At 41.6% G+C, this 13,701-nt stretch overlaps 1 protein-coding gene across 1 annotated transcript in view; it reads left to right on the forward strand.

The window, feature by feature from the left end:
• MYO10 (myosin X) overlaps nucleotides 1–13,701 on the forward strand; it is a 162,314-nt gene that overhangs the window by 82,466 nt on the left and 66,147 nt on the right. The window contains exons 11-19 of the mRNA XM_088023195.1: nucleotides 1,500–1,618; nucleotides 2,738–2,884; nucleotides 3,067–3,167; nucleotides 3,281–3,347; nucleotides 3,865–3,957; nucleotides 4,376–4,444; nucleotides 4,639–4,721; nucleotides 6,933–7,041; nucleotides 9,565–9,645. Of these exons, the coding sequence (XP_087879321.1) occupies nucleotides 1,500–1,618; nucleotides 2,738–2,884; nucleotides 3,067–3,167; nucleotides 3,281–3,347; nucleotides 3,865–3,957; nucleotides 4,376–4,444; nucleotides 4,639–4,721; nucleotides 6,933–7,041; nucleotides 9,565–9,645 (869 nt within the window). The remainder of the gene's footprint in view (nucleotides 1–1,499; nucleotides 1,619–2,737; nucleotides 2,885–3,066; nucleotides 3,168–3,280; nucleotides 3,348–3,864; nucleotides 3,958–4,375; nucleotides 4,445–4,638; nucleotides 4,722–6,932; nucleotides 7,042–9,564; nucleotides 9,646–13,701) is intronic.

The following is a 13,701-nucleotide window of genomic DNA, read 5'->3' on the forward strand; positions in this document are numbered from 1 at the left end:
GGACAGAGACTTACAGAACTTTGTATTTGATGGGAACTGTCAGTTAAGAAAGGGTCCAAGCCTATGAGGAGTGATTATTGGAGGGAATGGTGGCTGTGTTCTCATTCTTAGCAAGGACGGAGGAAAACGGACCCAATAGAGAAATAGGAGCAACGAGGATTAGATGTAGAAGAATGATAGGGGTCAGGGGTGTGGTGTTGCTCTCTTTTGCATAGTTTGTGAGTGGTGACGTGGTGTCCCGGGAAGACTGTTCGTTCTCGGGTGGAAGTGCCGTTCACTGTTCAGCTCTGCTACAGTCTGTTTCCTTGAGTTACATATCCCCCAACGCTAGCGATGTCTTATCTATAAAGTGCTTCACTGACGTGTTGTCAGGACTAAAAATTAATACGCACATCGCTATGTCAGTTGTCCTTTTCCAGTTGTTCTTGACTGGGTAAGTAAAAATGCTAATCACACATACACTTTTCCTGAAGTGATTTCTGTATTTACTTCTGGAACTTTCCCGATGGAAGCAGTGTGTAGGGCACGAAGCCTTGGGGATTGGATGCGCTAAAGGTTGAAAGGGCTTTAGGCGAGGACAGCGCTGTAGGTCAGTGGTTCTCAAACATGTTGTCCCAGCGCCTCTGAATCATCTTGAAACCGTAGAGAACTCCAAAGAGCTATTGTTTATGTGGGTCATGTCTGTTCATGTTACATCCTTGGAAATTAACTGAGGTGTTGTAAAAAACTAATTAATTTTGAAATAACCGTAAAAAACCCATTGCATATTAAAATAATCATATTTTTATTTAAAAGACTGTTTTCCAAAACAAAAGAAAATCCGTGAGAAGAATGGCACTGTGGGGCACCTGGGTGGCTCAGTCGGTTCGGGTCATGATCCCAGGGTCCTGGGATCAAGCCCGGCGTCGAGCTCCCTGCTCAGCGGGGAGCCTTCTTCTCCCTCTGCCTGCCGCTCCCCCTGCCCCCCTGCCCCCCTGCTTGTGCTCTCTCTCTTTCTCTCTCTGAAATAAATAAAATCTTAAAAAAGGAGTGACATTGTCTTACACTTTTGCAAACTTTTAAAGCATCTGATGTCATGGAGGACAGCTAGATTCTCTTATCTGCTTCTGCATTCAGTTTGTTGAGATACCTCATGTCATGTAGCCACTAGAAAACTCCTCTGTACCATGGTAAGGGAATGAGAGTAAAACAGCAAAGGACATCTTAATATCACAGAAAATAGTTAGGACCTTGCAAGCCTCTGGCAGATCTTGGGTAGCCCCTGCCTCGGGGTCTCAGGACCACACTTGGTCCAAGCGCCAGGTTCTCTGCTACTAGCCTGAGACCCATTAAGGGAGTGAATAACTTACCAATAGAATGCGTGTTCTGTAAATTCTATCTGAGGGATTGAGGAATGTTCTCTGCTGTAATGTATCGCCATGTGGAGTTAGCTTTGGGGTCCCGTGGCCCATTCCTTCTTGGCTCAGGGCATCCGCTTTCCCCTTGTTCTTCATTTCCAGCCTTGGGCAGGTCTGCAGAGCTCCTTGGGCTGGACTCTGCACAGCTCACAGATGCTCTGACGCAGAGATCCATGTTCCTCAGGGGGGAAGAGATCCTCACACCTCTCACTGTTCAACAGGTATGTGCCCTTTGCCATCAGAGCTTGTTTTAAAAGACACTCCTGGGGTTTCACATTCACAGCTTTGATTCAAATAAGTAACTACAACAAACCATTCAAATGAGCAAAATAAAGAAGATACCCCTGCTGAGGGGAAGAGACAAAGTTGTTTATTTTCTTAGAGGTAGTGCAGCCAAGTGTCTAAGAGGACTGGGTCTGATGGAGATTTCCTGAGTTCAAGTCCTGACATACTACTTTCCATTTTGGGGGAATGCATTCATTGTGTCTGTTTCCTCCTCTGTAAGACAGGGATAATTATCATACTTAATTCATAGGATTCTTGTAAGGATAATAATAAATATATGCCAGTTACTTAAGTAATAAATAAACATGAGCTATTGTAATTTATTGTTATTATTTGTGTAGTAGTACTTAGTTTTGCTTCTGCTACTGCCTTGAGCCAATTATATATGCCAGGCCATCTAATACCCGTTTCTTGATTGGGTAAGTAAAAATGCTAATCATACATACCATGAAGAAAATTTTTCTGTGTACAAAGTAGATTATGAGGGGTGCCTGGGTGGCTCGGTTGGTTAAGTGTCTACCTTCAGCTCAGGTTGTGATCCCAGAGTCCTGGGATCGAGCCCCACATCGGGCTCCCTGCTCAGTGGGGAGTCTGCTTCTCCCTCTGCCCCTCACCCTGCTCATGCTCTCTCTCGCTCTCTCACTCGCTCGCTCTCAAATAAATAAAAATCTTAAAAATAAATAAAAATTTTTTAAAAAGTAGATTATGAGAAGATGATCATGAGAAAACTCAGGCCTTAATTGTCTTAAACCTGACAAAATTTGTAGCTGTATGTATGTTGGTTCAGATTTTCTCCTGTAACTCAACATAAAAACTTGAGTTTGAAAGCCAGCTATGTAAAGGGGGTCATAGTGAATCCTCCTGGAAAGTGAGTTCCAGTTCGTCCTTTCTTTAGACACCTGTGTTTTCCTAGATGGTACTGATTTACTTGGTATTGGGTGCACAGGTGTTACTCCTGTTTAGTGCGTGTGTCTTCGAGGGGGGCAGGGATGGACTTGCCTGCCCAGGCTGTCCGTGGTCAGCGGGAGACAGTCACTGTGTTTCCTCTCCCCCAGGCGGAAGACAGCAGAGACTCCTTGGCCATGGCACTTTATGCACGGTGCTTCGAGTGGGTGATTAAGAAGATTAACAGCAGGATCAAAGGCAAAGATGACTTTAAATCCATTGGCATTCTTGACATCTTTGGATTCGAAAACTTTGAGGTATGCTTCTGAAGAGTGGGATGCATGAATTCTTTTCTGTCCACTTATTGACTGATCGTAAAATCTCTTCAAATAAATATTGATATATTTCTCCGCAGATTTATTTTTCCTTTTCTTTACCTGTATATGTAATAGTAAGGGCACTAAAGATACTTGTTGAATGGTTTCCCGCCCCCCCTTAGGTTAATCACTTCGAGCAGTTCAATATAAACTATGCAAATGAGAAACTTCAGGAATATTTCAACAAGCATATTTTTTCTCTGGAACAGCTAGAATATAGCAGGTAAGCACTCATAGGATTCCACTTCAAAAAAATTTTTTTTAAATCAGCCACTTAATTAGATAGCTTTAAAGCTCTATTTTATTATAACCTAGCCCTTTTAAATCTTGCTACAGGGAGGGATTGGTGTGGGAAGACATCGACTGGATAGACAATGGTGAATGCTTGGACCTGATTGAGAAGGTAACATTGTTGAAGCATTGTAGCAGTCGCAAGGGTGTCCCACTGGGCTGATTCATATTTATGGGAACAAAATAGCTTGTGCGAACATGCACATCAAAGATGTGAATGTTTAGAACACAATGGACCGTTTGGAAACATACATGCAAATGTGCAAGATTGAATTTAAATACTTGGCCGCTTCAAGCCTATTGTCTCATTGAACTCCATATTTTAGAATCAACAGTATGTGAATTGGCTTCACTTAGACTTTAAGTCAGCATCGAAAGCTTTGCCACCAATAGTAGACTGGCCACTTGTACTTTTCCTCCACGAAATTGTGGTGGGTTCCATTTTTCCATGTTTCTGGGACACTTAAATTCATGGGATGTCTTCATAGAATCATTCTGAATTTTTTTAAACCAAGAAATTGCGGTGCCTTTTCCTTTAACAAACACTTACTTGAGAGGGGGGATGGAAGCTCTGAAATATTTTGAGGCATTCAACTTTTAATTCATTTAACTTCTTTTCTCTCTTCTAGAAACTTGGTCTCCTCGCCCTTATCAATGAAGAAAGCCATTTTCCTCAAGCCACAGACAGCACCTTACTGGAGAAGTTACACAGTCAACACGCTGTATGTCAAAACCTGCCAATTCCTAATTATGTCTGAGTAGCAGCTCTGTGGATTAAGATTACACATAAGATATTTCAGTGCTGTTGGCTCCGCTGTGCTTCCCACATGTAATTTTTTTCTCAAAGCAAAAGCTGTCTTCTCCAGATGCTGGAACTAAGTTGAAATAAGTGAAAGGGATAGATTTGGGGCTACTCGTCAGAACGTGCCCACATTTAGTTGATGAGTATAGAATTTAACCTCACTTCTGCGATGACGAGTCCTGCATGGTTTTGATGAAGTGTATCACACACTCTGACCTAAACCTCTGAAGTGTGGTGGGTTTTCAGGTTGTTTTCACGATCTGTTGTAGTTAATTCTTTTGGGAAGTCAGTGCAAATCAGCAAGTGAAATTAGGCATTTGTATTTGTTTCTTTGTTAGAATAACCACTTCTACGTGAAGCCCAGAGTTGCAGTCAACAATTTTGGAGTGAAACACTATGCTGGAGAGGTAACTTCCTAATTAAGATCCTTATTGATATTTGCCCATTTGGTATTTGGAGAAATAGTAATTTCAGAAGCCAATCATAAATGTTTCAAAATGACTTCTCTTCATAGGTCCGGCTTTTAAAGGAGATGCTTGTGACCTGAAGTTATTCTTTTGATCAGTTGTACCGTTTCTCATTTATTTTTTGTAAAAACCAGGTGCAGTATGATGTCCGGGGCATCTTGGAGAAGAACAGAGATACCTTTAGAGATGATCTTCTCAACTTGCTAAGAGAAAGCCGGTATGTCAGTCTCCTCCCCAAGACATCCTTAGCAAGCAAACTATTACTTGTGCAAATTCTTTTAATTTACAAATATAGAAAAAATTAATATGGAAGCAACTTGATTTATAATCTCCTTTCATGGGCAATATTTCATTAATAAAATGACCAAGATATAGAAAGTAATACAAGTGGCAGTGACTACCATTTAATGAGGTGCCCTAAGAACAGCAGGCATATCCATGAGTTAGAGACTATTAATCCTGGTATGCAGATGAACAGACTAATTCTTGGAGCAGTGAAGTGCCTTGCCCAAGAACCCACAGCTAGTTTTGATTTGCTCTGCTTGGCTCCAGAACCTAAGTTCATAACCAGGATGACCTCCTTTCTTCACAACAAGCTTAGAGCTAGCTATGTGTTAAATTGGTTTCAGCCTTGGGTCTGTAGGACCCCATCTGTCTCTAGTTTAAGGGATGTCAGAAAAAATAAACAAGTATTAACTCAGCTAAGATGACAAACTTACACGTTCATTTATTCATTCATGAATTGTAAATTCACACCATTACATCAGTAGCTGGTTAGTCTAGCCGTTTGTGTATATTAAAGCAGGAGGCTGTGTGCGGGAGAAAGGGCAAGAAATAACCCTTGGGTTGAAGCTTTCGATACTTGTTTCAGATTCAGCATGAATCTCTTTACAGAAACAAATTTTTATTATCCAAGGAAGGAAAGTAGCACAATTATTAAAAACCCTAATACTTTTAGGAATGTAAATGTCAGTGGCCACCTGGTCACACAGACAGCTGTGAATTGGGGTGAAGGAAGCCCACCTACAACGTCAGTTTAGGAGCTTAGACCTGGAAGATATTTAGATTTGTTTTAACTTTCCTGTGGGAAGATTAGCCGTTTACAGCACTGTCAGCTGTTCCTATTTTTAGATGAGTTTTTGGGTCTATAAAAATGGCAATATTCAGGGACACCTGGCCGGCTCAGTCGGTAGAGCATGTGACTCTTGATCTCGGGGTCCTGAGTTCGAGCCCTACATTGGGGGCAGAGTTTATTTCAAAAAAAAAAAAAAGGTTAAAAAAATAAGAGTGGTGATGTTTGAAAAATACCATAGCATGTTATCTATCAAAGCAATTTCTTAGATTTTAAATGATACATTTACAAATGACCTTGATGTTAAATAGAACCCTTTGGCTGTGGGAAGATCACAGGTGTGGAGGTCAGCAGGGTGGCGTTTGGCTGGTCGCCTCTGCCTTCACGTAAAGGGGTTTTGTGACTGGAGTAAAGAAGTTTCCATTCCAGTCCAGGTTTCTCTCTGCAAAACTGTGAGGGGCTTGGGCTGTTGCTGGCTCTGCTCTCTTTCACCTTTGACACTTGTGACATTTTAACGGAACCCGAGCTTTTCTCCAAAGCACTCAAAGCACAGTTAGAGAACCTGAAAGGGTGAGCACGAAATGGCACCCTGGAACAAAAATGAAAAAGGGATGGGGGCAAAGTGAGAAGTGGCGGGACAGCCTTGCCGGTGCCGCCTTGGGAGGGGTGGATGCTCGGATGTCCTCCAGGCCTTCCCTGCTCTCAGGGAAGCCACCCGCCCCCCACTTCACAGCCCATGGCTGTAGCATCTTCCATGCAAGAAAGATAGAAGTTATTGAGAAGCCTTTTACTTTTTATTAGTAGTGGTAATTTTATAGAATTTTTTAGCAATAACATAAATTCTAAAATTTATACCTTCATTTTTCAAATGAAAAATGAGGCTAAGTCCAGCATCTGCCCAAGTCCTGTGGCTTGGAAGGGATGGAGGCAGGATTGAAACCCCAGTGTACTTCACTGCAGATGAGCACCTTTCCCTGTGTTAACTGGGTGGATCTGCGAAACACTGTGAGATGTGCAAAACCGTCTCCCTCCACCAGGCAAAGACATTAAGGCTGCAAGGAAATTCGGTGGCCCTCTGGAAACACAGCGCTCCTCAGTGGCATGTCACCCTGGGTCACTTTCATCCCAGTCTACTTCTCTTCTGCAAGATGCTAGTGCTCAGAAGAGGGGGCCACAATTTTTTTTTTCCAGTGCCTAAAGCTCCTTGGCAATGGTTGCTTTGAAATCTTTGGAAGCTGTTCCAGTTCTTCCTGGACTTCGTGGGTCACTTTCAGTGGGAAACAGGCATGGTAACGACAGGAATCCAACACCTAATTATTGGGCCCCTCACGGCCCTCCTGCTCTCTGCTCACACAGATTCGACTTCATCTATGACCTGTTTGAACACGTTTCAAGCCGCAATAACCAGGATACCTTGAAATGTGGAAGCAAACATCGACGGCCTACAGTCAGCTCCCAGTTCAAGGTTAGTCTGCCCTGCTGGCTTTCATGAGTCCACGGTTGCTGTGATTTTAGGAATTGAAAGCAGAAATTGGGGGGATGTGAGGTCCATAAAAGTATTTGGTTTTTTTCTCTTTTATGGCACCAGACCGTGCTTTCAAAATAAAATATACTTTTTCCGAGTCAGATGAAAACATGTAGATATTTTTTTTGTCTTGTTAAAAATAAATAGCTCCATATTCTAAGTTGAAGGACCTTTTGGCCATGTGGGATCACTCTGATTTTTATTTAGAGGCTCATATGAATATAGAGTATATTTCTTTCCACGTGTGGATTTTTGTATTTTTCCCAGATACGTTGACAGTATCATAACTAGGAATAATGACCAAGTAAGTGCATATTTAAGTAAGGCCAATGTCAGTTACCTTGGCCAGATACCCGGAATTCAGAGAAAATAAGGACCATTCTTATTTGCATTTTAAGTGTTTGGCCATTTTAGAAAGTTTAGAGGTAGAGCATACAAAGACTATTTTCCGAACTTAATTGTTCTGTTTTACCCCCAAGTAACAGATCCTAATATGAAGAGAAGTGGAGGCATGTCAGTCAATAGACATTTATTAAATCTGCCTTCAAAGAGTCTGTCTTTCATTTAGTTGCCCAGAGCAGGATGCATCCAGTGGGGTTCTGTGTGAGGTCTGTTGTACAGGGCAGCTGGTGATGAGCCAGGGACACACCAGCATTGCTGATGGTGCTGGATTGTGTGATAGGACGGGCAGGTTTGACCCAGGTAGGTTATAATAAAAATAGCTGCCACTTATTGTGTATGTATTATGTGCCAGTCATCAGGCTAGTCGCTTCATGTATGCTATCTTGTTCATTTCTCCCATGACCTTGTAAGTATGTACTGTGGTCCCCGTTTTACAGATGAGGAAACTGAGGTTTAGAGAGATGGAGACCCCTTCAGTCCCTCTGAGGACTGAAACTTAAGATTTGAAGTGAACCTGTCTGACTCTAAAACCTAGGCTCTTAGTCTGCCGGTGGAGTTGTTACGTATCCTTTTTCTAGGACGGCGTTGCCTGGAATTGCCTTGGAAGGCTTTGTGGATATTTGGGGGTTAAATTGCGCTAGGAATCAAGGAAATGGCAGAGAGTGGGCAGGCCGTCCAGGTCAAGAGACCAGACAGGAGAAAGGAGTCCTGAGACAGGAGTTTTGGATTCTGTCCCTGTGAGAGTATGGGTAGAGCCAGCTGACAGGATGCCTTGTATGGAGTTAAACTGGTACCAGAAGATATGAAGGGCCATGTGTACCAGGCCATTTTGTCATCTGTGAGAAATCCTAAAGCTTTCGAAGCAGAGAAGTAACTCATCAGTGCAGTGCCCTAGACAACCCAGTTTCTTCAGCAAGACTGTAAGAAGAAAAAGGAGCCAGAAATGGAGGGAAAACCAGTGGTTTTAAAGAGACTTAAAGACCCGTCCACTGCAATACGAGAACTTCATTTACATTCTGATTTCAAAAAACAGACCATTTTTTTTTTAAAGATTTATTTATTTATTTGGGGATGGGGAGAGGGCAACTCAAGCAGACTCTGCACTGAGCCTGGAGCCTCCCACAGGGCTCCCTCTCACGACCCTGAGATCGTGACCTGAGCTGAAACCAAGGGTCGGACGCTTAACCAACTGAGCCACCCAGGCACCCCAAAGAACAGACCATTTAAAAATTATGAAATTTGAGACATTTGAAGATTTAACATGAAATTTGAGACAGTTGCTTCTTTTAATATTGGTATTAAAGAATTCCTATTAAAGCTTTTTAGGATGATGATCTGGTGACGACATACATTTTGAAGGTGTGTAGCCTTTAATAACACATACTGAAATCTTGAGGGATGAACTAATACGCTGTCTGGGATTTGCTTTCCTATGAGGGGTGGGCATAATATGTACGCAGACAGGGATCGGATGAAATGAGATTAGCCATGAGCTGAAGCTGGTGATGAGTGCTCATTACATACTCTGTCTGCTTTGGGAAATGTTAAAAATTCTTCACAACCACCACAACAAAAAATCTTAAAAAACAAACAAAAAAAGAAAGCAGTATTACAGAAGATTGATCTGCCTGGTGATTTGAGGGTAAGAGTTGAGAGATTGTGGGATACTGGTAGAGACTGTCATTTTGATGGAAATAATGAATTAGGAGAAAAAAACTCCAAGGGGGAGAGGACAGGTTTTTTGTACGCAACATCATCGAAATAGCCTGGGGTTACTTTTTTGCTGGTTAACACAATGTTTTTGTTTTTAATGATACTGTTTCAAAGAAGTGATAAATGAGCTCTGTATACTGTGAAATAATTTCAGTGACTACGAATTGTAGTATCTTGGCTTTATTTTATATCAGAATGACAATGTTAAAAGTAAAAACTCCTATTAGTCCTATGATTTATATTGGTTTTTATTCCTGTTTCTGATCAGTGCCTAGAATGCTAAGAAATCTAAAGAATGGCATAGTAAGAGACTAAATCAACATATACTTTTTCTTTCCTTTCTAATAGGACTCACTGCATTCCTTAATGGCAACGCTAAGCTCCTCTAATCCTTTCTTTGTTCGCTGTATCAAGCCAAACACGCAGAAGGTAAGATTTATAGCAGTGCTAGGCTGAGGCTGGGTCTTTAAGGACACCGCCTCCTGGGGCACTTTCTCTATAGTCCTTTCATCATAGATGGTTCGAAGGATATATGATATTATTATAACCTAACATTAAATGGAAAAATTCCCTTCGTCTCTTGGGCCTATTTGTCTGCTTCTGAAGGATGCTATTAAGCTTTAGAGAAATCTAGTTTAAAAGGAAATATTGTGAAGCTTTCACGATTTTTTTTTTCTTTCTTTTTTTTTTTTTTAAAGGATTTGGTTTGAAATTTTTGGGCAGCCTTCTATTATGGAAGAGATAGTTGGTGTAGGTTTTGTGGTTGATTTCTTTTCTCATGTTGCTTTTTTTTTTCCTTTATTTATTTTTTTTAAAGATTTTATTTATTTGAGAGAGAGAGATAGAGAGAGAGCACACGAGAGGGAAGAGGGTCAGAGGGAGAAGCAGACTCCCTGCTGAGCAGGGAGTCGGATGTGGGACTCGATCCCGGGACTCCAGGATCATGACCTGAGCCGAAGGCAGTCGTTTAACCAACTGGGCCACCCAGGCGCCCTTCATGTTGCTTTCTTGTTTAACATGATGAGGGCTCTGTATTCTAAGTAGCAATGCTGACTTTGAAGGATTCTAACCATGTGGTCAGGCCTAATTTGAAAACTCCTGAAAGGCTGCCATCATCAGTTTTCATGGGTAGGCTCTGTGAGGTTAGCTTTTTAATGCTACATAGCCTGATCAGAAACAATATGAGTGTTACAAGAAGCTATCTAAACAAAGAAAATTTAGTATTCAATGTATGTAGTTGCTGAATCCAAGACTAAATGGGCACCTTGCCCTAAAATGTTGTTGAAAAATGGAAATTATCTTGATTTGGGAAATAATCAACTCTTAGTAAACTCCCGAAGATAGGGAACCGCCCCCCCAAGACAGAAATGTCACTGGTCCCTCATGTGGAAATAAGGCTTGAGCAAAGGAATCTGACATGAACTGTTTCCCCTGAGACTTGTGTTATATTGTGATAACTTTGCTGATGCTAGATCTTCCTTTTTATCTTGTTTACCAGTTGCCTGTGACTTTAATATTAGTGATTCCTCATTTATGGTTTAAAAATGTTTCTAAGAACAGGAATATTGAACTCTCTGTCTTCTAGGAAGGCAAAAGTGGATGCTTTCTTTAACCAAGAGTAACCTGTTAAGTTTGCTAGCTTAGTATGAGCCGCGATGGTGGGGAATTTGGTATTTGTATGGCATAAAGCAGCTGAGATCGGTCCTATGTGGAAGATCTGTGCATCTGTTCTGGTAGCTTAAAAGAGTAGCTCGTCTTTCTGTTTCTTGAATTTATAGTCAGATGTCTTAGATTATCACAAAAATGGCAGCATATACAATATGTAGTTTTGGAACACAATGTAGGAAATTACTAGTCAAAACATAATAATATACCATGTCGGCTGGTTTATATTTCACTTCATAACCTCAGTGGGCAGTATTTACAATACAAATGGACTTCACGCTTTGGGTCTATACTCACAGGAGCTGTTTGACCTGTTACTCTTCCTCTTTACAACAGTGTTAATAATACCATATTTTATCTTTCAGGCATGCCATTTTTTTCCCAAAATGTAAGGACCTGGGTATTGGGGTGCATTTTACAGCTTCTGGCAAGCCATAGTTTAATTGGGAGCTCTTTTCCTGTTCCTGGGATGTGTAACCTAATCATGCAGGTTTATAGGCACTGGTATCTTAGATTTAGTGAAATGGGGACCCGCCATGCCAGCACTAATATAAGGATAGAAATTTTAATTTGAAAAACTCGGTGCCTCATGTATTTGTTTTTTTCTCAGGTGACATGGAATTTTTCCTTTAAATTGTAATTGCTTTTGAAATTAGGCCCGCTTGGAAACTCTTCAGCAGGCAGAATATTGAAGAAATTACCTCTTTTCGGTGTCTATTTTTTCTGGCTGGGGTTTGACTGTGCCCAGTTGCTTTGGTTTTTGCATTTAAGGGAATGAGCCAGCCCAGCCTCCTATTTCATAGGTCCTGCCTACGGTCTTTCTGTCGCCTGACCTGTGGCAGACACTAATTAATGCTCACCAAGAGATGGGCCATAGGAGACTCTGGAAAGGTGTCTTGGTACCATTTTAAATGCAACCAGAAAGTAAAGGCTCAGACGCGTGAACCGACTTGTCCGAGGCCCAAGATGTAGGTGTGATTTTTAAGTGTGAAGATGCAAATTAGAATATGGAAATAGTTAATTACGACTTGTTAGCATTCATTTGGTCCCATTGAAAATATCAGATGTTACTAGTGTTGATGGGCAATGAAATGTATGTAAACAACCCTCCTGTGGAGTTTATTACGAGTTTTCTTCTGTCCAAGTGTTGGTGCTTCTAGAAACTTCACAGGGAAAATCCTACCTGCCATCACCCCGTAGATGGGGAGTATATATTTCTGGTGCAAAGGGATGAGACTGTCTGTCCCTACCTCATACCCTTTTCCAGTCGTTTGTTCTTCAGGGGACCTTGAGAGGATGTACTCAACCTTACGTGTATGTAGGTATATTGTGCATCATTCAGGAGCATGGATCATGGGTTTGGGCAGATTCTGGAGGGTTTATTTTTGAAAATTCTATGACCAGAGGGGTAAAAACAGTGGCTTCAAAGTCTGTGGCCTAAAGAAATGTGGCCTTAGAGAAAGTGAAGGAGTTGCTTTGTGCTTTTAGGAGCATATCTAACATATCCCAGACTCCTGTGGTAGCTTTTTTGAGTGTGAGCACACAGCCCAGTGGGCCCTGAGCTTGTAGGAGAGGCTGCCTCCCCTCCTTGACAAGTGGGAAGCTCAGAGTGGGTGCTTGGGCCTAAAGCATCTGGAAATCCTTTGTTGGGACTATCACAAGGTTTTTGTTATTTGGGATTTTTGTGTTTTGCTTTGAAAAGCAAGTGCAAGCAGGGAGAATATAACTGAAATGCTAGACATTCTGTCAATTCAGCTATAGTAATTGTGGACTTTTTTTTAGAAACAGCATGTAGCTAATCTTAGGTATTGTATAAAAGACATTTCAGTAGCGTTGAGAAATTCTGGTGCCAAGTTAGGAGGCAAATTTTAAAAAGCCTACCTTTGAATACAATGGAATATTATTAAGCCATAAAAAAAAAAAGAATGAAATCTTGCCATTTGCAAAGACATAGATGGAGCTAGAAGCTATTATGCTAAATGAAGTAAGTCCGAGAAAGACAAATGCCGTATGATTTCACTCATGTGTGAAATTTAAGAAACAAAACAAACAAGCAAAGGGGAAAAAAAGAGGCAAACCAAGAAACAGGCTCTTAGCTGTGAAGAGCAGAATGATGGTCACCAGAGCGGAGGGGGTGGGGTGATGGGCAGAACAGGTGATGGAGATGAAGGCGTTCCCTTGTGACGAGCACCAGCTGATGTATTATTGAATCACTATATTGTACACCTGAAACTAATATTACCCTGTGTGTTAACGATACTGGAATTAAAATAAAAAGTTAAAAAGAAAAAAAAAAAAAGCCTGCCTCTGCATAGGGGCTTGTGTGCAGTCAATTCTTTGCCTTACACAGCACTGCAGGATGTAATCTTCCACTCGGCTTAGAATTTTGGAGTTTACAAAGGGCAGACTTCTCCATTAGACAATTCTTAGATGGCAGTGTAGCCTGTTAGCTTTTTTCTGTTGTGATTCACTGGGCAGTACTAGTTTCTGGCTCAAGAGTGTCCAAACCAACACCGGGAGATTTCCCTAAGGAAGGAAACCTGCTTTGCTTCATCAGAATTTCTCCCCAAGGGTGGCCCATGGCCTGTGATCTCTCCCTTCTGTCCCCGCCTGGTGTTTTAGCAAATAAGTTCTAGTCAGAAAAGTCTGTCATTAACATTCCTCAGAAAAACCCTGAGGAAGTGCAGGACAGAATTAAAGAAGGGAACAAACTGATAAATATCAGGGAAACCTTCCGGGGTGTGAGCCCTGGTTGTCTGCAGTTCCCAGCCTCGAATGTGGGGAAGGTGAGGCTGTCCCTTGTCAGGAACGTGCCTGGCT

The sequence above is a fragment of the Eumetopias jubatus genome, unplaced genomic scaffold, assembly GCF_037043125.1.
Source record: "Eumetopias jubatus isolate StellerSeaLion01/CBP00866 unplaced genomic scaffold, mEumJub1_p1.0 scaffold_5, whole genome shotgun sequence".
Classification (NCBI taxonomy): domain Eukaryota; kingdom Metazoa; phylum Chordata; class Mammalia; order Carnivora; family Otariidae; genus Eumetopias; species Eumetopias jubatus.